The following is a 22,497-nucleotide window of genomic DNA, read 5'->3' as shown; positions in this document are numbered from 1 at the left end:
TCAACACTTTAATAAATCATTTAACGATTGAACTACTGTTTTACTGAGAGGGCTTATGGGAGTAAAGATCTCTCTAGAATTTGAAAAATGCACTGGTGATGTAACTGAGAAATATATAATTCGTTTCAAATTGGTATATGATAGTGATATAAATAGAGTATAATTATAGCAATGTCTTTGTAATAAATATTATATTCGACTAGCCCATAATCATGAATTCTACGCATTGGTTTAAATTTTTCCAAAATCCGTGTATAGTAGACTTATTAATCATTGAACAGATTTCGACTTCAAGTTAGAAGTTGAAGAGGGCATTTATTTTTCTATTTGATCCGAATTATGTTTATATTATATATATTTACAAATCTAATCTTTAACAACCTACGTATTGTAATATCAAATTGAATTCTAAGGGAGCTTGTTATAATCATTAATTAGCAGATTATTGAGAAGTGATTTGGAAAATATAGTTATATACTAATATGTTAAAGTGAATGGTTCCTGCGTAGCACGTGCACAGGGCACTAGTCCTATTAGGACTAGATTGAGAAGCTCTCTGTAAGAGAGCTTCGCACTTCCGTAGAACTTAGAAGAGAGATTAACCTACTAGACCAATATTACCTCAGTTCTGCCCTATCAGCTTCCCACTATTCCCTGTGTGAGGTCATTCCTTTTAACATAATAATTATTATATTAATATAGTTGAACTCTTTACTTCAATAAACTGAAAAATAAAAATATTACTTCAAATAAATAATGATATACTACTTTAATTATTTAATCTAAAATAAAAAAAATTATATCACCAATATTACATTATTAGAAATAAAAGTGAAATTCAAAAATTTATGAATATTATTTTATTTATCTTTACTAGAAGAAGAAACAAAAGAAGAAGAAAAATAATTACTATTGGAAAAGCGAGCAAGGATTTTATTATCCAATTTATATATATTTGTAAAACCAGGGTATTTAAAAAAAAATCAGATAATCTTATAATTTTGAAGATTTGAAGTTGGAGTTAAGTTCATTAGATTCATATTAGAAGAGTGTGGAGGTGTAGAGATTTTTAAAGCTATCTATCTATCAATACCTACTTAGTGAACCAACAAATAATCAACTTGGAGAGTAAAAAAAAGGAATATTTAAATCAACGGTAATGAAGATTGATAGAGAATAATAAATAATGAATAAGGAGTGAAGCAAGCGCAAGGAAGTTATAACTTCAAATTAAGTATTGTTGACCTCCTGGGATCTTGGCAGTATATGCATATATATTGCATGATGCATACAAGGAGCAAACAAAACTCAACTTTTAATTCATTCTTTCCTTTTTGGTATACTGTTTGTTTGCTTTCAATATTTTGATTTCAAAGCACTTTAATTCCGAAGGCCGAATACCTAAGCCTATTCCTTCATTTTTTGAATATATACTCGCAGCTTAACTGCTTAGCTAGAGAATCAATCAATTCAATCTGATGCTCTTTCTGGTCTCAATAAACCCAATAAGTATTAATGCCTAATCATGGAGACAATGGAGAGGGGAAAAGGAGGGAAATGAGATAGAAAAATCAAGCAGAAAAGAATCACCCTCAGTATCTACTACCTACCAAAGCAAAGAAAGATAATCATCACACAATCACATAAACCTCACAATCAAAAGCATAAAAGACCGAGTATTTTGACCAGCAAGAGCATCAACATGGAGTTACTAAAGGAGCGGCTATACTAGATACAAGATGAAACTGTAAGAGTAGTATATCTCTTTCTTTTTTTCCAACAACCAAGTCGACCCCAACATACAAATGAAAAATTGTCTACCGCTTTCATCCCCCACTCAAGACCCTTTCTCCGAATCCCGAATCCTCCAACTCCTGGTATGATGAACCCACAGGCGCCGTAATCTTGAATTCTGAAAAATTAAGCACGGAACTTGGCACCGATGGTGCGCTTGGTAGTGGCAGCAGTAGTGCCATTACCAGCAGCAGCATCGCTGGAAGCCGAGGCCATTTGGAAGGCTGCGACACCACCGAATGGTCCAGCGCCAGATGGGTTGGCAAGCTTAACCAAGCAGACGTTCTTTTGATCACCGACGGTACCGGTGCAGGACATACCAGCTGGGATGGCGACTTTGATGGGGTAGTCCTCGTTGACGTTCTTGGCACGCTTGACGATACCCAGGTTGACGAGGGATCTCATCATGAGGGAGCGTTGCTTGGGTGCGGCGATGTTACCCCTTCTGCCTGGTACTTGAGTAGTGACCTTTGCTTCAGTACCTTGAGAGAATGTACCGGTAGCAGTTGGGTCGACGATGGCGGAGTATGGTCCAGCTCCGTCAGTGGTGACGATGTGGATGGTTCCGCTGAGTTCACCTCCATTGCTGCTAACTTGAGGAAGAGTTTCACCAGACATGGCCATGACACTCTTCATGTTAGCCATGGTGTTGGGACCAGCCTTGGTCTTTCCGAGACCATCAGTAGCGGCATTCTTGCTGTTGAAGACAGTGGTGTCGACCTCAGTTTGCTTGTTGGTTCCGGCACCAGGGATGACGGCACCTTGGATACCAAGACCAGTGGTGTTTCCACCCATGTCACCAGACTGAAGTAATGAGTTAGTGTGAATTATTGGAAGTGGAGAATGAGGAATGGGATTAATGATGAGACGAGATTGAGAAGGAATGAGATAGATTACTAACCAAGACTGCGATCTTGCCATGGGCGGCAACGAATGGGATGATAGCGGCGATGACGATAGTATAACGCATATTTGCTGTTGGGGTTGGTTGGTTGGGTTTTTAAAGTTTATTGAAGAATTAAAGATTTATAAAGATTGTATAAAGCGGGATACTAGTCAATAGTATGCGGCTGGAAGAATAGAAAGATAATTGGAAGATTGAAAGAACTGGAAAACTGTTGATGCTGAGGAGAGAATTGTAAACGGAGGGATATTGAGTTCCTTTAATACTTTCTCAATCATACGCAAATCAACTCTAGAGTAATATGATCAGACCAATTTCCATAATACGGAAGGTGGTATCCATGAGAAACCTGCCAAGAGAAGTCCAAACTTCCATACGGGACTCAGTGTGAAGAGAAGGGGGACAATGGGTAAGCCATGCGAAGTCTGTGCGTAGCCTCTGTTCCTGAAGCACAGAGCTTATCCGATGTGTATGTGGATGTGTTGTGGATACAAGTAATCGAAAATCTAACTATCTTATCAACATAGTGGCAACGTGCTCGAGCAGTGGAGTGAATGAATGTGGCGGGATGATAGGTAATCCACCATAGATGAAATGTCCATAACTCTTTAGCATTGTAACATTGAAGCCCCTGACCGGTGACATACAGGCGAATTGGTCTACTGATGCTATCGGGTAATGCTTTGGCTGAAGAATTCACCATGGAGGATCATTGAAACGGGAAATGTTTTCATCTTGACAATTCGCATCGGGATTCAGATACCTCTTGGCAGGTGTAGTCAAACAAGATCAGGTTTCTTCAAATGGTCTTGTCTGTGCGCGTTTCTGAAGCCACAGTTGAGTAAAGAGATGGAAATCAATATGGCTAGGGCAGATATGTTTGCGACATTCAGAACATTCTACTTGTTTGAAATTTGTCACTGGACCAATCTCAATTTGTAGAAAGAATTGCCAGATTTGGATTCATACCCATTCTTGATATTTTTCATGCTCGATGCTCAATACTTGTCAGTATCATTGATAACCTTCTGTGGACTCAAAATACTGGCGTCTCTTGGAAGACCTCTAGCATAAACTCTATGACTTCCGACACAGGAGAATCGCTTTTGGAAGGACGCTGAGCATGGGAGACGGCCGAGTAGCTCTTACTCAGTGTACAGTACAGTAGCTCCCAACGTACCTGAATTAGTGTTGAAGTCGAATTAAGCTTGATGAAAATGCAGAAATTACCAATCAACAATGGCCAAAGCAATCGGTGTGGAGCTTGAATGGAGCATGAAAACAAACATGGAATTAATCCATGACTCTGTGTCGGAGCAATGCTTTACCGATTATCTGATACTTGGACCCTTGGAGGCAATCATACGAGTGGAATCAACTTGCATATTGCAGATCTTTTCGTCATTCGAACAATAATACGGAGTAAGTAACAACAACAACACCACAACATTCACAATCGGTCGAAGCTTTTTGAGACTTGAATCTAATCGAGTTGCAAACGCTCAGAGAAGTTAAGGTGTGGCTAAAATCCATATCAAGGGCCGAAGTAGAGGTGCATCAGAACATCTTGTTTGATTCTAATAACCTCTAAAAATCCATCCTTTACGATCCATTCTTTGTGTTCAGTGATTGTTTTGTGTTTTGTGTTGTGTGATTGGAAACAAAGTCAAATTATGTGTCAAAAGTGGCCAACTCGGAACGAGAGCGACGGAAAGAAAACCTGACAGAGGAAATCACGTGCCGGGATGTCCTAGTCGGAAAACCATGGCCATTTTGGGTGTATTTGCTGGTCTAAAATGTACGACGTGTTTCATGACATAAGCATCAATTTCATTGGTGTATAGATTTGTGCTCGGATAGCATTGCCTTTCCCTAAATCATCCAGCTTGTGCAGTGACCATATCGTGTTTTATCGCTTTGTCCCTTCCCTGATGGTGAGAGAGGCCGCATCGTGCCAAGACGCCTCGATTCTCTGGCTCATTTCCAGCCTTCCAAACTTGATGCGGGACGATCGTAGAAAAACCCAATGGCTGGTAAGAGAAACATAAGTGACCTGGCCAGATACATGTGCATTAATAACCTCCAACATCTTACCGATGTTGTACTGTGCTTTCCCCTTGGTTTTGCTGGTCAGGTCACCATCGTTGCCAGAACCGAACTTCCCTTCAAACACATTGATGCAAACCTCCCATGTATCCTCTCAAGTTCCAAAACGTCTCGGAGCCCGCACGAGCAAGAAGCTGTTCATCCACCAATGCCTGAACGTGGCCATATCGAGGCAGTAGTCAGATTTGTGCGGCAAAAACTTCCTCACATCATCTCATTCTGGCATGCATCAGTGGTATACTTCCCGTGTCTCCATTGGTACAAGGTCTGCGACACGTATGGCCGTGATGTATCCATCCGAACTCCTGGATGAATTGAATCTTTATCCTGTTCAAGTCCTCGTATTCATTCACGTACACACATTAATGAATCTTCTCCAAAGATCTCAGATATACTACATTCTTCTTTAATCATGCCGCCAATCCATACACGACCACTCTCAACTGTTGGAGCCCCAAACTTCACCACTGTGCATCCTCTCACTTTTGCAGCAGACCAAAGAATTCCTTCCTCCTTTTCTTGTCCCAGTCGACGAAGTCTCCAGGATTCCTGTCTCGATAGAATGATTTCGTTGTCTTTTTCTTTCCTATCATCAGATCGAAAATCTCTGGCACCAATCCTAGGCAGTGCAGCAAATTCTGATAAAAAGAAGGCAGACAACTTCTCGACCAGCGGCCCTTTCAGGATCAAAGTACCAAATATGCCGTTTCCGCGCATTTTGTGGCGTAGTAGTTTTTCTGGAGCTGTTGCTTCGTCTCCTTCCAGCAAGACGTTATCCCTCAGCAAAAGTCTTCTCTTCATATCCTTTCCCATGGCCCAAATTTCGTTACGCCCGCTCCACGCTCTTAGATCCCAGTTCTCCCCTCTTGCAGTTCTCCCCGCTGAGACCCAATCTAATACGCAAAGAGTTCCGCCTTCCTTGAGAGTGAAAGTCTGTGATTGTTCATATACACTTTCAGCGAAAGGCTGAACCGGATCGGGTAACAAACAGGCTGAAGCACCATCCTCAATAGTGACCTGTAAGTGTTGACGTGTGATTACATCACGTGTTGGTGATTTGAAGATCTTGGTATGACCTTGTGTGACGATACTCAATTTTGCATTTCGAGTGACATCTATCTTAAGTTGAACTTGATCCCCACCGACAAGACCTCCACCATATGTCAAGAGAAAGACAAGAACACTTTTTTGTGCAGCAGAAGGGGATGGAGATATCAATTTTAGTGGGTACTGAAAAGTTATTCTCGACAAAGCGGAGATTGAATGAGGTAGTAACTGAACAACCAAATGCCCCTCTCCTGGAGCAGACGATGAGGGGGGAAAAGGAGACGCCATGCTGAGAGGCTTGGATAGAGAGTAGAAGGAAGATGTCGATATTATGGTATTATGATAAAACTGGTAAATGGTGGTTATGATTTAGTCAAGATTACCAAACATGAAGTTAAAGCATCTTTCAATCTGTACTCGGTATTTTCATTATCTACATATAATTAATTTATCAGAATAATTAATAAGGTCACCCTATTGGAAAAAAAGATAAGGCGTAAAAGAACGGGAGCAGAAGCGTCATATGGTACAGTAACATGCATGCTGGAAATGCTGGAAAATAAGCGTTGTAAGCCTAAAAGTTATGGCGCTAAACCCAATTAAAAACGTTCAAACGCGACATTCATTCGTTCTCGCGATACGTCAACATTAACCACAACTTCATTCAAGCGCGCCCTGATACCTGGAATCATTCTTTAGATTTCAATTAAATGCGCAATTGATGCGCTGATGAGTACTCAACGATTGCCACTCATGGAGATCGAAAATGACGTGTCAAGCACGCCCGTCGCAGGTGGTAGGAGGAAATCAGGACGCGCCGTGAAAGCACCTGAGAAGTTCGTTCCTGATCTACCATCATCTGCCGTTCGATCCACAAACGCCAAAAGGAAGAGGTCAGATGAAGAAGGAGAGGATGACGCGTCAGAGGAAGAAGAAGTAGAACCAGAAGAAGAGGATGAGGATGATGAATTAGAGGAAGAAAGTGCGGGGGAAGAAGAGTTAAAAGAAGCTCGAAGGAAAGCCAGAACTTCGAAGAAACCGGCAGCAAAGAAACCCAAAATCAACGGTACAGCGCCGCATGCTAGAGCGCCTGCTGTAAGATTACCAAATCGACCCAAGACAGCAAAGAAAGTTGTTATAGCAGATGATACTACTGAAGGACTTTATGGTATGCGCCATGAGCAATTCTGGTTCCATTTCTACGTTGTACTGACTTGTTGAACAGCCGATGTTTATACGAGCGGGCAATCATCCGACGAAGTGGTTTCTAAGTTCCTGGAAAAATACGCACAGAATGGCCCTGGGGCTGTGGCCGAATTGATAAATTTTGTCTTGAAGAGTGCTGGCTGTGACCTTCAAGTCACTGAGGATGATGTTAATGATTCAGATAATGTTAATGGGAAGATTTCAGATCTTCAGGAAGAGCACCAAACAGTAGGTTTTGGCCTATTTTTTAAAAATCAATCCTGCTAATCTATTTTCAGCAAAACATATCCGACTACCCATTAATCTCACGAGCGAAGAACAGTCATGCCTTTCGCGCCTCTTTCCTCGATTTCTTCGACTCCTTAAACAGAACAATGGATGCATCTGGAGCACTTTACGATGAGGATGAACCATTAATGGAAAGCATATTTCATTGGATGGCTTCTATGTCATCTTCGAATCTACGACCTTTTAGACATACTGCGACTGCCGTCGCTTTGACCATTGCAACCTCTACGTGTCAAATTGCGAAAGAACAAATAGAAATCGCTGCGAAAACCTTACGTCAGCTTGAGGGAGAAAAGAAAAACAAACGACCCAACAAAGGTAGACTTGCAGATTTTGAGAAGAAGGTTCGAGACGGGGAAGGAAAGAAAGAAATTCTAGAAGAGAGACTCAAGGATATCTTTGATACAATTTGGGTGCATAGATATCGAGATGTTGACCCGAAGATTAGGATTGAATGTATTGAAGCGCTAGGCTTGTGGATTCATACTTTACCTAGTTATTGGTTTGATGGGCAATATCTACGATACCTGGGATGGATGCTTACAGATGCTGCATCGACCATGCGCCTCGAAGTGGTCAAACAGCTGATAAGAATTATGAAGAACCCCTCCAATATCCCAAGATTAGGTACATTTATCGAAAGATTCAGACCACGTATTATTGAGATCGCCACAAGAGATTCCGATGCTGCTGTTAGGTCGAATGCGGTTGATTTGGTTGATATACTTCGAAAGGGAGGAATGCTTGAACCAGATGACATTGATGTTATTGGGAAGCTCATTTTCGACTCGGAACCCAAAGTACGCAAAGCCGTGGTTGCATTTTTCGTTGAGAACGTCAAGGACGTTTTCGAGGAAAAGATCGAGGAACTGGGAGGAGAAGATGCCTTGGAAGAGATTTTGACAGTTGATGATGATGATTATGAGTCGCCTCGTGCTAGTTGGATTAAACTCAAGTGTCTTGCAGAGGTATTACAAAATTATGACGTTTCAGACCAGGATGAAATGCCAAGCAAAGTAGAGCAAGCGACCGTCGAACGTTATTTAGACCTTTCTGGTGGAGAGTCGAGGTTTACCCTTGCGGCTCAAGCTTTATACGACAAAATGCCGGAGCTCAGGGAATGGGAGGTTTTGGCCGGCTACTTATTACATGATCATTCTTCCAACCCCAAAGGCAAGGGAACTAATCGAGCATTGAAGGAGACTTTTAAACCCGAAGAGACCGAAGAGATCATACTGCTAGAGATATTAAATGCAGCGGTCAAGCTCAACCTGAACCAACTCGGCGAGCCAGATAAATCAAGAGACAAAAGCAAGAAGAGAAATGCTAGAGCCGAATCAGCAGAAATCAAAGAGACAACAGCTCGTCATTTAGCAGACATTATTCCAAGATTACTAAAGAAATTTGGAGCCCACCCGATAACCGCCACTGCTGTATTACGTTTGGAACATTCTCTGAACCTTGGGGTCTTCCAAGAACTGCGACAAGACTCAACGGGATATGCTAAATTACTTGACGAGATTAGTGCTCAATTCAGCGGCCACGCCGACAAGAACGTCCTCACTGAAGCAAGCGCAGCAATATTACATGCAAGAAGCTACGAAGAACTGGAAGATATCACAGAAAGCAAACTCCAAACATTATGGGAGGACACCACGAACATACTTCAAAACATCAACAAAGCTGGCGAGGTATCTGTCAGAGGAGATTTCACGGATTCAATTCTTGTAGAACTTTCAACCACTCTTGCAAAAGTGGAAAAGCTAGCAAGTATTTCGAATTGTGTGGAAATTTTAGAGGCCGAAGCTAATAGCAAAACACCTTCTCCTATCAGTATCATTCTTGATGTTGTTGCAAGAGGACAACTTGAGGAGGCAAACCCAGATATTGATGCTCAAGAGGATGAAATCGTTATATCGGCTATCCGTTCAGCCACGTTCTATTTTATGTGGAAAGTACATTCATTAACAAGATCAATCGCATCAGGAGAAGAAATCTCAGATCATGACATTGATTCTCTCAAAGATTGTCAAGAAACCTTCATACAAAATCTTGTTGCCGCTTTATCGTCCCGCAGTACCCTTGATCCAGTCCGTCTACTTGCAACAGGTGCTCTTCTCGACCTTCATGTTTTATTCGCCACTTTACGACCTCAAGCTACTGCTACTGGACGAAAAGACACTCAAAATCAATTCGAGCATATACAATCTCTATTTAAAGAGATTACCCCAGAAGCTCAAACAGAATTAACATCTATCTTTGACCATGCCGAGAAACACTTTGCGAAAAAGACCAAAAAACGTCTAGAAGAGCCAGATGATGATGAAGCCCCTGAAGACGAACCCGAGGACTCCGAAGATGAAGATGAGGATTCCACAGAGAATGAACGAAAAAGTGAAATACTCAAAGCGGAACAACAACTTTGTGAATTAACAGGAAAACTTATCTTAGCTATTCTCGCAAGAGTCATTGATGCGTCAGGACCTGTGAAAGGGAAGTTACGTAAACGTATTGAGAGGAATAGGGCAAGGTTGGGACATAATTTCAAGGAAGTAGTAGCATACCTTGATGAACCTAAAGAAAAGGCGAAGAAGAATAAGACAAAGGCTCAATTAGCAGCGGCGGCTGCACAAGCAAAGAAAGAAGCTCTTAGGATGGAATTAGAAGATGAAGATGTGGACGAGGAAGAAGAAGATGACGATCCATTCGCAGATGCCGAACCCGAAGAAGGAACCAGAGCAGATCTTAAGAGAAGAGAATTGATTGAGGATGTGAGCGGTGATGAAGGAGAAGCAGAAGTTGAAGAAAATGGTGATGCGGCTGATGATGATGAGGATGAAGATATGTTGGGTGATTGAGCGATTAATAAGTGAGGGATTGATTTGATTGATTGATTGATTAATGACTTTTTCTTCCGATTCTCCTTTTGCACTGTCGCGTTTTCTGCGGATATCTCTCTCTATTCTCTCTGTCACCTTCTCTGTCTCGTTTACTTTCCAGCGCTAAAAAGTTTGTTCTGTTGTGTCGTATGTCGTATTTCGTATGTTGAATACCATATTCTCGTTTCTTGTATGATAGTAATAGGCCCTACCTACCTACTTACCTGACTCATTGCGCATTTCTGATCGTTCGGTTCGAGGCGATATTATATTTTGCTCTGGATAGAGGAGTGGAGTGTCGGTGTCGGTGCCGGTGGCGTGGATTTTTTCTATTTCGCTTCTGTGTGCTTATTTTTCCGGGCGGGTGGGGGGATAGGGGGAGGAAAATGATGGAATGGATGGATGGCTTGGGGATGAAAAGATGAATGGAAAGCATGAAGGAACAACTTTTGAGTTTGCTGGGTGAAATATCATTGTGCTGTGCATACTTGCATACTTGTATTGTATACCCGCATATCAGTACTATACTTGCATATATCGTATCTGTATGTATTCATATGCATCTATGTGTGTGTATGTATACTCGATACATGTACATGTACGTGTATGTATATGTGGTTAATGAACAGGAAAATTTCCCAAATGATAATTATCGAATTGGACTTTCCTGAACTAGTGATTTGATTTAATTTAATCCAATCTTTTCTTTGGTCAGGCGAATAACGAGTACAACACTTAAGGTTACATATTAGGTAGGTAGATTAATAGGTAATCAATCTATCCTATAAGCTTAAGAAGAGAAGAAGATTAAACATTAAATATCAAACGTGAATACTCGAATACTCGAATACATACATAATCCCGAATATACAGTACCTAGTTATAGATATTGATATCCATCTAATAAAAGTACCATCATTATCATCATCATTAATTATTATATAGGATTCTATTTCCATCATATATATATACATAACATCAGAGTAAAAATCCATAAGATTAGTCTACTCTAAGTACCTAGATATTAAAAAAGAAGTAATAAAATTAACTATGTTCCTCCTAAACCAAACCTAGCGCATAGATTAACATAGTAGGTACTAAAAGATCTTCATCAATCTTCAACTAACCCATCAACCAACTAATCATCCAATAGGTCCGCCAGAAAGACAAAAAAACGCCTCCGAGGTATCAATCATATCATATCATCATCATAATTCTCAAAATCTCACTCGCTCGACTAAATCCCATCCGCTCACGCATTATACCCATGAAATACATGAGGCATCACTTTTCACCTCATCCATCCAGTCCAACCTATCCCACATTCCAATCATCCGAAAGGGGATATCTAGCCTAGTGCCTAGCTTCCATAACTAACAAGTCTCAAGCTTCAAGCCCATTGTCGTAATCTTTCGAATCCTAGCTTTCCAAGATTTTCGCCACTGTAATCCATCAACGGTCTACCTTGCATTGGGAATGGCCAAAAGAGAGGATTTTCACCTTCACTAGCAACACCAATACCACGCACCATGTCTGATTCTTCCACGGCGGTACAAAACTGATTAAAGGAAGAAGAAGAAGGACGAGCCTGAGAATCAAAAGTATCAGGCTCTATTTGTTCTTCGTTGCCACCGGGTACTTCAATATTCCATTTTTTGGCCAGGTGGCGAAGTATATTGGAAGCGCGGCCTGCAAATCCATGACAGCTCGCCATATCTTTAAGGTCTGCAAATCCTTGAGCAACCTTTTCAGCGCCGAGTTTTGTGTTACCCAAGGTTATGAGGTGAGTAATACTGGCGGCAAGGATAAAATGAGGTACAAAAGAAGGAGTGCGCCTAAGAGTGTAAAGTTGAGAGTAGGAGCTCGCGAGGGCGGAAATTGCGTCTGCAGCTTGGTTACAAACATCGTGGGGTGACACGCCTGATCCGATTAAAGTGAGTTTAATGAAAGGGCGGAAAAGAAGCAAGATGGCGTAGTGATAATACATACTAAAAATTCTCATTTAGCACGTGTAATATGTTATCAAGAGTGTTATGGTACGTACTGTGAAAACAAGACAGATGGTGTGAAGTTGTGTCCTAATCGTAGAGCTGCAGGAATGGAGTCATACCAACGGAGATACCTAGTGTACATCTGAAGTAAAGAAGTGCTGGTACAATTGGAACCGGGAGCATAGAAAAGATATAAAGATTGATGAACTAGCTCAGAAAGCTCGCAAAATGTTGCATATACACTTCGGATATTCGATGGCTGAGTACAATTACGTTCCAGTGGTGCACCTGACACTGTTAGTTAATATGTTTTTGAGAATGTGTGGCTGCGTAAATTTTACCATCATCTGTATATGGAATCCAAGCAGATGCTTCAATCGTATCTACAATTGCTGGTTTTATGTGCAATTTGGTTGTATGAGAGAATTGAGGTATGCGCCCGATCGTCAATGACCAGGCTCTGTTATAATGTGTTAGTACATGAGATACATTCAACCCACTAGGAATAATAATGAGAAGTCCCAACATACGAGTCTAGAGAAAAAGCTCCCCAGAATGTGGCTAGTCGTACTGCTTCCGTTCCTTCAACCGGTTCGCTGGGTCGTTCGCCCATCGCTTCAAGATGAAGGCCCATCTCAATTGCTAATCGGAGTGACTGTCCTGAAAGATAGATACTCGCACTAGAGCGACCTCCACTTGCTTCTCTGATTGCCATCAACCCTAGTGCTTGAATGGTTGTCAAAGAATGTCGGTCTTCTTCACATTTGAGCAGACGTGTAGCTTCAGCAAAAAAATGGCCACCCGCAGTAGAACTGTCATTTGGATCAGTTCTTGCATTTGCATGTGTAGAGAACCGACATCCTAAAGCCAATATCGAATTCACTAGCAGCTCACTACAATGGTCTTGTTTCCCAGTTCTATAAGCATGAAGAAAATGCTCCTTGCTCAGCGAGGCAAATGTGGGATACTCCCAACAGAAATATAGCGCCATGAGATGGTCCACAAAAGCAGAATCTGATGTGACTTTGGTCCATGATGCTGGAGGATATTCTTGACTGTTCCCTTGTAATGAGCTAATTCCATTGTTAAGAATAGCTTCTTGACCTTGGCCTCTGGCGTATAGTATCGCGCTATTTGGGGTAGAATAGTGAGATGCTTCGTCATTCCAAGTCCCTCCAGTTCCCGAATAATCAAGATTGTCAGATAATGTCGTAGGATCCGCTGTCCAGTTCATCAGGTCATCTCCAGGAGCAGTACCAGATGATACATTATTTATATCGGGCCATTGACTCCACATCCCTTGATTCTCCTCATTGTGAAAGTCGACAGATGGTGCTGGCAAGGCCCCTTGTCCTGACGTTGTGAATGGGGATGTGATGATTCCTCGAGCCGGCCTGAGCGCATTTCCAATTGCTTGATGATCGGTGAAACTTGTATATGTTGTAATATTACCCCCTGGAGCCGATGCAATACGCGACTGGTTTTGCAAACCGTCCGCGATGCTTTTCAAACTTTCGCCCTGTCGAAGTCGTTCGATGACCTGCACAGTCTGATCTTGTGAGGCAATAGCAGCAAGCACACGCTCACTTTGTTGCTGATAAGTCTTTAAATGTTCGATTTCGGATCTCATATTTTCCTTCGACTGACGTACAGGGATTTCGTAAACACACTCGACGTTCTTTTGAGATAAACATCTTGCGCAAGGAGTTTCGCCATCACACTGAAAAACCAAGAAGTGTTAGCAATGTCAAAGAACCATATTATCAATTCAGCGAAAGTCGTAAGTTAATGAAATAGAATCAAATACTGTCAATAGATACCTTTGCGCGCTTCTTTCTGCATTCTGTGCAAGCATTTGGTGTCACAATTCCCAGACCACGCCGTCTTTTTGGATTGTTTGTGTTTGTTTCTTCCACATTGGTCTTCGAATTGCTTGGGTTTGGGTTTATTCCTTCCATATTGTATTGAATTATGGGTGCAGACAATGATGATATGTATTCGTATTTGTAGTTAAGTTTTTCGATGAGGCCAAGGAGATCAGTCCCATATTCCGCTGTAAACTTTTGTGAAGGTTGGGTGAAGAGTCATGAATATCAACATGACCGTGTTGAAAGGATTGAATGCCGAATGTGGGATGTTTGTGACTTTGAGGATTAGAACTATGATGTGCGTATGTTTATCTTTGAAAAGCAAAAGTAATGAAATAATCTTGTTGCATGTAAATTTCCTTCAGATGAAAATTAGTCAGTGGTAAGTACGAGTAATGCCGTAAATGGGGTTTGAGGTGCCGACAGGGTGGTGTGTTTGTGCTTTGCTGCATTGTTGGGTATGGCGGGGTGATGGAAGATGACATCATAAGAGAAGTTTGGGATAAATAGTTGAAGAGGATTGTCCAATGTGAAGTCTCTGCCGATCTATTAATGCAAGAATTTGGCCTCAAAGACTTGATTTATTATGTGGGGTCCAAGAAAATTGGTGGAACCTGTTATATTATTAATAGGTACTCGAAAATGCCAGGTACCTCTTGTTTGAGATGTTATGTACTAGGTAATATATAGTAATGCTAAATAGATAGTAAATAGTAAATAGTACTAACGTGGTTTATCATCGAGTGGCCCACTTTCACCTCAATTTACACCTGTCTCTTTCAACACGCGTTTTATCAACAACCTATAATGAATTCGAATAATCAAGAAGCTCGTATACTCCTTGCTATCGAAGTTATTCATAAAGATAAAAAATTAAGCATTCGAAAGGCTGCTATGCTCTATAATATTCCTCGTACGACTCTTCGACATAGAATGGAAGGTTTACCTCTTCGTACAGAAACTCGAGCGAATCGTTATAAGATTACAGAATTAGAAGAAGAGGTGATTGTTCAATATATACTCGATATGGATTTAAGAGGATTTCCACCTAAACTAAAGAATGTGGAAGATATGGCGAATGATATTCTCGAATCGAGGGGTGCGAAACGCGTTGGGAAGCTCTGGGCGCATCGATTCGTAAAGCGTCGAATCGAATTAAAGACGCGTTTTAGTCGTGTTTATGACTTTCAAAGAGCTCTCTGTGAGGATCCTAAGCTTCTTGAAGAGTGGTTTCGACTAGTTGCGAATATGCGAGCGAAATACGGCATTTTGGACGGAGATTTCTACAATTTCGACGAAACAGGCTTTATGATGGGGATTATATGTGCAGCAATGGTAGTAACTAGTGCTGAACGAAATGGCAGAAGCAAGACAGTACAGCCAGGCAATCGAGAATGGGCTACAGCAATAATATGCGGAAATGGAGAGGGTGAAACTATTCCCCCATTTCTAGTAGTTCAAGGACAAGTTCATCTCTTCAATTGGTACACCGAAACGAATCTTCCTGCGGAATGGGCTATTAAACCTACATCTAATGGGTGGACGAATAATGAGACGGGTTTAGAATGGTTGAAACACTTCGACAAGCATACTAAGAATCGAAGAAAGGGCAAATATCGAATGTTGGTACTGGATGGGCATGAAAGCCACGAATCAGTAGCTTTTCAAGCATACTGCAAAGAGAACGATATTATATGTTTACGTTTACCACCGTATTCAAGTCATTTAACTCAATCACTTGATGTTGGCTGTTTTAGCAATCTAAAACGTTCATATGGTGGTCAAATTGATGGATTTATCAAGGCACATATCAATCATATTTCGAAGGTTGAATTCTTTATAGCTTTTAAAGCTGCATACGAGGAATCAATCACTTCTCAGAATATGAAATCAGGATTCCGAGGAACAGGTTTAATCCCATTTAATCCTGAAGCTGTACTCTCGAAATTAGATATTCGAATTCGCACACCTACCCCCCCCTCTTTCGACCTAGATCAATGGATCTCTCAAACCCCTCGCAACCCAACTGAAGCTCTTTCTCAATCAACATTAGTTAAATCTCGAATAACTCGTCATCAAGCAAGCTCTCCTACACCTATATTCGAGACTGTACTAGCTCTAGCTAAGGGTACAGAGAGATTAGCTCATGAAAACACACTTTTAAATGCAGAGATTCGTACACTTCGGGCAGCAAATGAAGCATTAAGCAAGCGTCGACGCGCGAAAAAAACCCAATTACGTCAAGGAGGAGTGCTCACTGGACAAGAGGCTCTTGATATATTATCTCAGCAAGAGGTTGATATTCAGATTCAACGCGATGAGCGTCAAAAAGGGGGGAATTCTAATGGGGAAGCATCTTCTAATCGATGTTGTAGTAAATGCGGAAAGACAGGACATAATGCAAGAACCTGTCAAAATAATGTAATAGATCCTAGATTATTAGATTCTTAATAGTTTCAATCAATTGATTCAATTGTTGTTGAATAATATGGGTTTGAAAGTGTAAATTGAGGTGAAAGTGGGCCACTCGATGATATGGGCCACTCGATGATAAACCACGTTAGTCTTTATTTCTTTCTTTTTGTAGGGCGATATCTACAGTCACGTGATCTATATTTTATTTGCCACATTACTGTTTTTAGGTCACCGCATAAATCGATCATCCTTATCTGGATATACTGCAGACAGTAATACAATCCTACCTACTCATTGGATACTTATACTGCTGGACTGAACAACAATTGGGTTCACGCTCATCACTCACAATCCTCTATATTCGCAAGGTTTGTATGACGTGGGTGGACTTCAAATCGTTGTTTCATATCAACGTGAAAGGATGGATGTCGGCAAAGCAGAGGATGTAGGCAAAATTGAGTTGATTCCACGACCTCTTCCTGTTGGAGATCAAATAGTCATTCAAAAACCTCTATCTAGAAGAGGTAGAGGTCCAGGATTGTTAATTCTAATTTCGGAAAGCTACACTCCACGAACTGACCTAAAGACCCTTGATCCAGAGCCTTGCCAGAAATGGGCAGAAGAAGGTTTTGTTGTTGTGAACATTACAATTCCTGATCACGCACCAGAAGGTGATATTGATTTGGAACATTATTTGCATTCGGGTCGCCAGGCTCTAAAAACGTCGCCAGAATGCACCGATCCTGATAAATTGGGACTTATTTGTATGTTCTCATTTTGATAAGATCGCAATACAGTGTGCACTTATGTTTTATACAAAGCTGACAAAAGGTTTCTAGTTTATGCTGGAAACTTGGATGGAAGCGTGTATACTGATACTGCCTTGAAATTGATAAGCCGGGAAATATTCTTGGTTGCTATTCTTTTCACAGATGACACAAAAAAGCTCACTGCAGAGCTTACGCATGCATCTATGCCTCCATTAATGGTTCATAGCTCCAATAGCTTACATAACCCTTTGTTGCGAGCTGATGATGTCGCTCATGTATATGATACAAACTCTACAAACTTCATCCTCCCCAGTCATGATGACTATAAATCAGGGGCTGCAAGTTTGGCACATACTAGAAGTCTTGGGTTCATCAAAAAACACCTCGGGGGACCCATATTTGATCTTGAGGCTATCTGGGATGAGCATACACTTTTTGAATTTGGTGAACGGAATGTTGAGAAAACGATGAGTACCATGGTTGATCAACCATATGTGAATCATATTCCAACCGTACGTAATTTGTTGACTTCTTTATCTTCATGCTAACACATCTTCCCCGCCCATAGATGACAGGTGGCATTGGAAGAGGACCTCTCACACACTTCTACAGCAATCATTTCATTTTCAGTAACCCTAAAGATACAGAGCTTGAACTCGTTAGTCGGACCGTTGGTGTGGATCGAGTCGTTGATGAATTCATTTTCAGTTTCACGCATGATAAAATGATAGATTGGATGTGAGTGAAATACGAGAAGCATAAACGATTTCCTGATTGACATCATAATAGTCTTCCAGGAGTTCCGCCAACACACAAGCATGCACGGGTCCCATTCACTTCCGTGGTTAACGTTCGTGGTGATCGTTTATACCATGAACATATTGCCTGGGATCAAGCCACTGCCCTCCGACAGCTCGGCCTCATACCCGACTACCTTCCCTTCCCATACCCTCTTCCTGATGGCCGACTTCCTGCTAAGGGCAAGCGATTCGAATACCGAGTACCCACGGCTGGCGTAGAAACGGCTCAAAAACTGGTCGATGAGAGTAGTGTGGCGAGCAATGGGTTGTTTGGATTTGACATTCGGGAAGTGGATGACATATGATGTTGATATTACTTTCCTGGATATGCAAGCCAATAATTGATTGGCGGTTAACAAATACTGTCGAACATATCTCAAGATCCTTACTTGCATCGTTTTAAAACACGGCTAATCATTTCTCATGATAGTTCAGAGCATCTTAAAGGTTTGTGGGTTCATATCCTTATTCTCAGCCAGTGAGAGTATACTTCGCTATTCATCATACCATGATGGAGGTAGCACTCTCCTATGAACTCATGATATACTGGCTCAGGCTCCCGAGTTTAATTCCCCGCTATAGCAGTTGTACTTTCTATCCTCAGCACCCCTTCCATTCGGTTGGCCGCTGAACTCTGTGAACGTATTTCTAAGCTATACTTGCCTATTGATACACTTGCTGAGTACGATCGCTTTCCGCAATTCTGTTAGGGGTATGTTATAGCATTCCTTCATTTCTTCATTCCTTTTTTGTTTTTGATTTCGTTTCTATGGCATCAGTCTCTTCCATCACTTTCACCTATTCAAAATGATTTCAACAGCACGTATCTCATCATCCTTATACATTAATTCTCTTATCCTCGATTTTTCTATTATTTGGTCTGTTGCTATGTTGTGCTTTCTCAGTGTTATAGGTACGATACAGCCATAGAAAACACAAGGTCAACCACCACCCACTCTTCACTGATCTGGGCACTAAACCTAAATTTCGGCATTCTGAATCATGAGCGACCGGTTCTAGATCGTACCTTAAACTCTTTGAGGAAAATCTCCCACCATACCACAATCTCCATGATCAATAATGCGTTTTGTGTTAATGCCATCTCCAGGTGGTTGATGGAAAGCAAAGTTATCAGCCCTTGCATAAAATCTCAAGGAATTGCTCTCATCCGGCCTCCGATTTGCAACAAAAGTCCGCTAAGGTTCATCATGTGGTGCGTCGTCCATAGGCCTCCGTTTTGCTAACTCAAACCAACCCAATGAAATGTTTCCTTCAAAAGTGTGCTCACGACGATGTTTTACCTTTTCAAAGCTAAATCCTTGAATGAACATGCTACTTCAATCGGAATTCGTTCTGCCACTTTCGATTCGAGTGACCTAGATCTGACCACACTGTAGGTATTCTGATACGGGAGCCCAACTATTGAATCCGTGTCGACCCGTTTCACTCTCCTTTCCCTATTAAAGGGGCTTGGTAGATAGACAAGTCTTTTTGGATAGCTTGGGATCCAACATGGCTATGTTCGCTTTGGCGTTGTGATATCATCCATTTGTTATTGTGGCTATGGTTATTGATCGGATAGTCATATGCTTGAACTTGTGGGACTCTAACTTGTTGCTTTTGCCACCAGGTATTTTAAGCTATGATATAATTTGGATGCTACCGCAGAGCCTTAAAAAGCCTTCGCTCAATAAATCGCGTAATTATCAAAGAGCACGAGGACCGCGAACCATGACAGAGTCTTCCAATTCTTCATCAGTTGAACCAATGACAAACGACAAGTCGTCTTTATGTTATTTTCTAGTAGGATATTCCTCTCAAAAGCTCTGAACTTGGCTGAATACTCAGCTCCCACCTCGGAGGCTCCGATGTGTAATATTTCCACATCATAATTTCACCGGAGCGGTAATTGTGTCTTATTAAAAAGGACTAGATCCATATTGTATGTATATATACGAGTATACTCTAGTCATACATTCACACCAAAGTTACTTACTCAGCACAATTTGGCGGTCCTGCGAGATAGTTCTTCGTATTTGTATATACCATAATCTTACGAAAAAAAAACGTATTAAGAGGATTTGATTTAGCAGCTGTATTTTGATTTTCTAATAACTCATTTGCAGTAAGTAGGAGGTACCGTTCAGGAAAAAGGGTAATATTAATATTACAAGTTTTTCTAATTTTCATCTCCTTCATGAACAACGAGAGGTTTTGAGATCTGATAGAAGTAAGATTACTGGGTACCTAGCGAAAGTTGTAGGTGGGATGTTCTTTGGATTTATTGTGTTGCTTTTGTTAAGATTACCTACTTCCTAATTTTACAATGAAGAATTTAGATCTCTAAAGGCTGTTTGCTGTTAAGTAATTTGTTATAGGGACATGTGATATTATGAAAAAGTACCTAGTGCGATTTCTGCATAAGATAGGTATTATTATTATTATCAGGTATGAATAGATATATCAGAACGGAAAATTGGTATTAAAGAAAAATGAATGAATATTTGAGTTTAATAGTATGTATCTATGACTTGAAAGATGTAAGTTAAGATCTTATTGCGATGATTCATTTTCATGTATTTAGATTTAAATATGGTGGTGACTGGATTCACAAGTCTGGATTCGTCACTCCATTCACTTCCTCTTTTTCGAGTCATCTTGTGATTGACCAGTCATTTTAGGGGTATTTTTTTGGTTGATAAAAGGGGGCTGTTTTTTGTTTTTTGTTTTTTGTTTTTTGTTTTTTGTTTTTTGTTTTTTGTTTTTTGTTTTTTGTTTTTTGTTTTTTGTTTTTTGTTTTTTGTTTTTTGTTTTTTGTTTTTTGTTTTTTGTTTTTTGTTTTTTGTTTTTTGTTTTTTGTTTTCTTTCTTTTTTCTTTTTTTCTTATTCATAATTTTCTATTTCTAAGCAATAAGCTCTGCGTACAAATATATCAGAGATATATTTATTAGTAAGATTTACAGTGTAAATCCTATCGTTTGAGTCTCTCCATCTTATGATTCTCATAATCAAGACGAATTCGGATCCAAATCAAAGCTACACTATATTACATCATAAGCATAAAAATTCATTTGATCAACCTCAACCTCAAATCTATCACTCCACCTACCCACAGAAGGCCAAATCCGAAAGTCCAACTCTAAATCCATCTCACTTCCTACCCACCCACCTACAAAAAATCTAAACCCCATCAACAAACATATCAACATCAACATCCATACCCATATCCAAACAAAAAACATGCACATCACCCTCCCAACCTTCCCGACCCTCACAATCTTCACAACACTCCTCCTCTTTCTTCTCACCTCCTCCCTAAAAACCACAAATGCCTCCTCGGTAGGCGCATTCCAACCAATAGATAGTTGTCAAAACCACGCGGGTGCATGTGAAGAGGAACAGAATGGAAGGAGGAAGGTTAGGGTGAGATGGGGCGGGGGGAGGTTTGGAAGGTTTGAGAGGAGGTTTGTGGTGGGAAGGAGGGAGGAAGATGGGGATGTGGAGGAGGAGGGTGTGGATGGGGAGGATGAGGAGGATATGGAGGATGCAGGAGATGTGGATATGGATGTGGAGGATGTATCATAGGATAGGTGGGGAGATAGACGATGAAGTGAAGGGATTGGAGAAGTGAAGAGTTGTATGTAGCTGGTAATATGCGCATGGTAGATAAATGGGTGCTTGTTAAGTTTAAGGCAAGAGACACGGAAAGGGACATAAGGAAATGACGAATACAGGAAATGATGGATAAATACTTGAATATAAAATCTATACAGAATATTTAACTTTTTTCAGACAGAGCGTTTACGATTTATGATTCACGATCTACGGTTAACAGTTTGAGGTTTGGGCTTGGTATTAATAAATTTTGTAAGATAGTTTGGGATTAAGAGATTGCGGATTTATTCAAGGTTTTAGGATAGAGATATAGATATCAAATATTAAATAAATTTTTTTTAAATAAATTATAAGACTCTTTTCTTATAATATCTGAATATGTGACGGAAATCCCTGCTTTCCTCCCACCCTTATTATATAAGAAACCTCAGGTACATTAACCATGTCCACACATGATACGATTACTCGAGATTAGTATGCGATTTAGGTGACCTGAGGATCAGATCCGGACAAGTACTAGGTATCAATGGTTATCGGTAAAGTAAGATCATTGGAGGAATAAATATGACTTCTTTTTGCCTAGCCATTGCGGCTAGGCCATTCATTTGTGTATATATAGAGTAGCTATCCCCATCTACAGGTGCTCTTCACCTGTAGATTCTAAGTTAAATACAATTGCTGGTCTATAAACACCCTTTTGGTCACAGAATATTACAGATTTAAACCTTGAGTACAAGAAATTTTATATTATTTAAATTGTATTCAAGCTCGAGTTTAGATATGAGATTACTTCTTATATTAATTTATATAATAT

General features: G+C 40.6%; 8 protein-coding genes across 8 annotated transcripts; 5 read left to right on the top strand and 3 right to left on the bottom strand.

The window, feature by feature from the left end:
• Window positions 1-1,920: 1,920 nt before the first annotated feature.
• SS1G_11468 (hypothetical protein) lies at window positions 1,921-2,764 on the bottom strand (the record flags this gene model as incomplete). The annotated part of the gene is made up of 2 exons (XM_001587426.1): window positions 1,921-2,598; window positions 2,696-2,764. 2 exons carry the CDS (start codon window positions 2,762-2,764, stop codon window positions 1,921-1,923), a joined length of 747 nt encoding a protein of 248 aa, XP_001587476.1.
• A 1,173-nt stretch (window positions 2,765-3,937) lies between these two features.
• On the top strand, window positions 3,938-4,114 carry SS1G_11467 (predicted protein; the record flags this gene model as incomplete). The annotated part of the gene is made up of 1 exon (XM_001587425.1): window positions 3,938-4,114. One exon carries the CDS (start codon window positions 3,938-3,940, stop codon window positions 4,112-4,114), a length of 177 nt encoding a protein of 58 aa, XP_001587475.1.
• A 461-nt stretch (window positions 4,115-4,575) lies between these two features.
• On the bottom strand, window positions 4,576-6,139 carry SS1G_11466 (hypothetical protein; the record flags this gene model as incomplete). The annotated part of the gene is made up of 3 exons (XM_001587424.1): window positions 4,576-4,728; window positions 4,779-4,802; window positions 5,162-6,139. 3 exons carry the CDS (start codon window positions 6,137-6,139, stop codon window positions 4,576-4,578), a joined length of 1,155 nt encoding a protein of 384 aa, XP_001587474.1.
• A 465-nt stretch (window positions 6,140-6,604) lies between these two features.
• SS1G_11465 (hypothetical protein) lies at window positions 6,605-10,203 on the top strand (the record flags this gene model as incomplete). Its single annotated transcript, XM_001587423.1, has 3 exons — window positions 6,605-7,019; window positions 7,077-7,285; window positions 7,336-10,203. The coding sequence occupies 3 exons, from the start codon at window positions 6,605-6,607 to the stop codon at window positions 10,201-10,203; spliced, it is 3,492 nt and encodes a 1,163-aa protein (XP_001587473.1).
• A 1,411-nt stretch (window positions 10,204-11,614) lies between these two features.
• SS1G_11464 (hypothetical protein) lies at window positions 11,615-14,173 on the bottom strand (the record flags this gene model as incomplete). The annotated part of the gene is made up of 5 exons (XM_001587422.1): window positions 11,615-12,059; window positions 12,269-12,503; window positions 12,557-12,675; window positions 12,746-13,935; window positions 14,036-14,173. The coding sequence occupies 5 exons, from the start codon at window positions 14,171-14,173 to the stop codon at window positions 11,615-11,617; spliced, it is 2,127 nt and encodes a 708-aa protein (XP_001587472.1).
• A 717-nt stretch (window positions 14,174-14,890) lies between these two features.
• SS1G_11463 (hypothetical protein) lies at window positions 14,891-16,534 on the top strand (the record flags this gene model as incomplete). Its single annotated transcript, XM_001587421.1, has 1 exon — window positions 14,891-16,534. The coding sequence occupies one exon, from the start codon at window positions 14,891-14,893 to the stop codon at window positions 16,532-16,534; it is 1,644 nt and encodes a 547-aa protein (XP_001587471.1).
• A 385-nt stretch (window positions 16,535-16,919) lies between these two features.
• Window positions 16,920-18,373, top strand: SS1G_11462 (hypothetical protein; the record flags this gene model as incomplete). Its single annotated transcript, XM_001587420.1, has 4 exons — window positions 16,920-17,262; window positions 17,338-17,780; window positions 17,837-18,006; window positions 18,058-18,373. The coding sequence occupies 4 exons, from the start codon at window positions 16,920-16,922 to the stop codon at window positions 18,371-18,373; spliced, it is 1,272 nt and encodes a 423-aa protein (XP_001587470.1).
• Window positions 18,374-21,308: 2,935 nt separating this feature from the next.
• SS1G_11461 (predicted protein) lies at window positions 21,309-21,653 on the top strand (the record flags this gene model as incomplete). The annotated part of the gene is made up of 1 exon (XM_001587419.1): window positions 21,309-21,653. One exon carries the CDS (start codon window positions 21,309-21,311, stop codon window positions 21,651-21,653), a length of 345 nt encoding a protein of 114 aa, XP_001587469.1.
• Between the last annotated feature and the right edge of the window lie 844 nt (window positions 21,654-22,497).

This window comes from Sclerotinia sclerotiorum, genomic scaffold, assembly GCF_000146945.2.
Source record: "Sclerotinia sclerotiorum 1980 UF-70 scaffold_18 genomic scaffold, whole genome shotgun sequence".
Taxonomy (NCBI): Eukaryota; Fungi; Ascomycota; class Leotiomycetes; order Helotiales; family Sclerotiniaceae; genus Sclerotinia; species Sclerotinia sclerotiorum.
The sequence above is the reverse complement of the archived record's forward strand: the minus strand, read 5'-3'. Positions and strand labels throughout refer to the sequence as shown.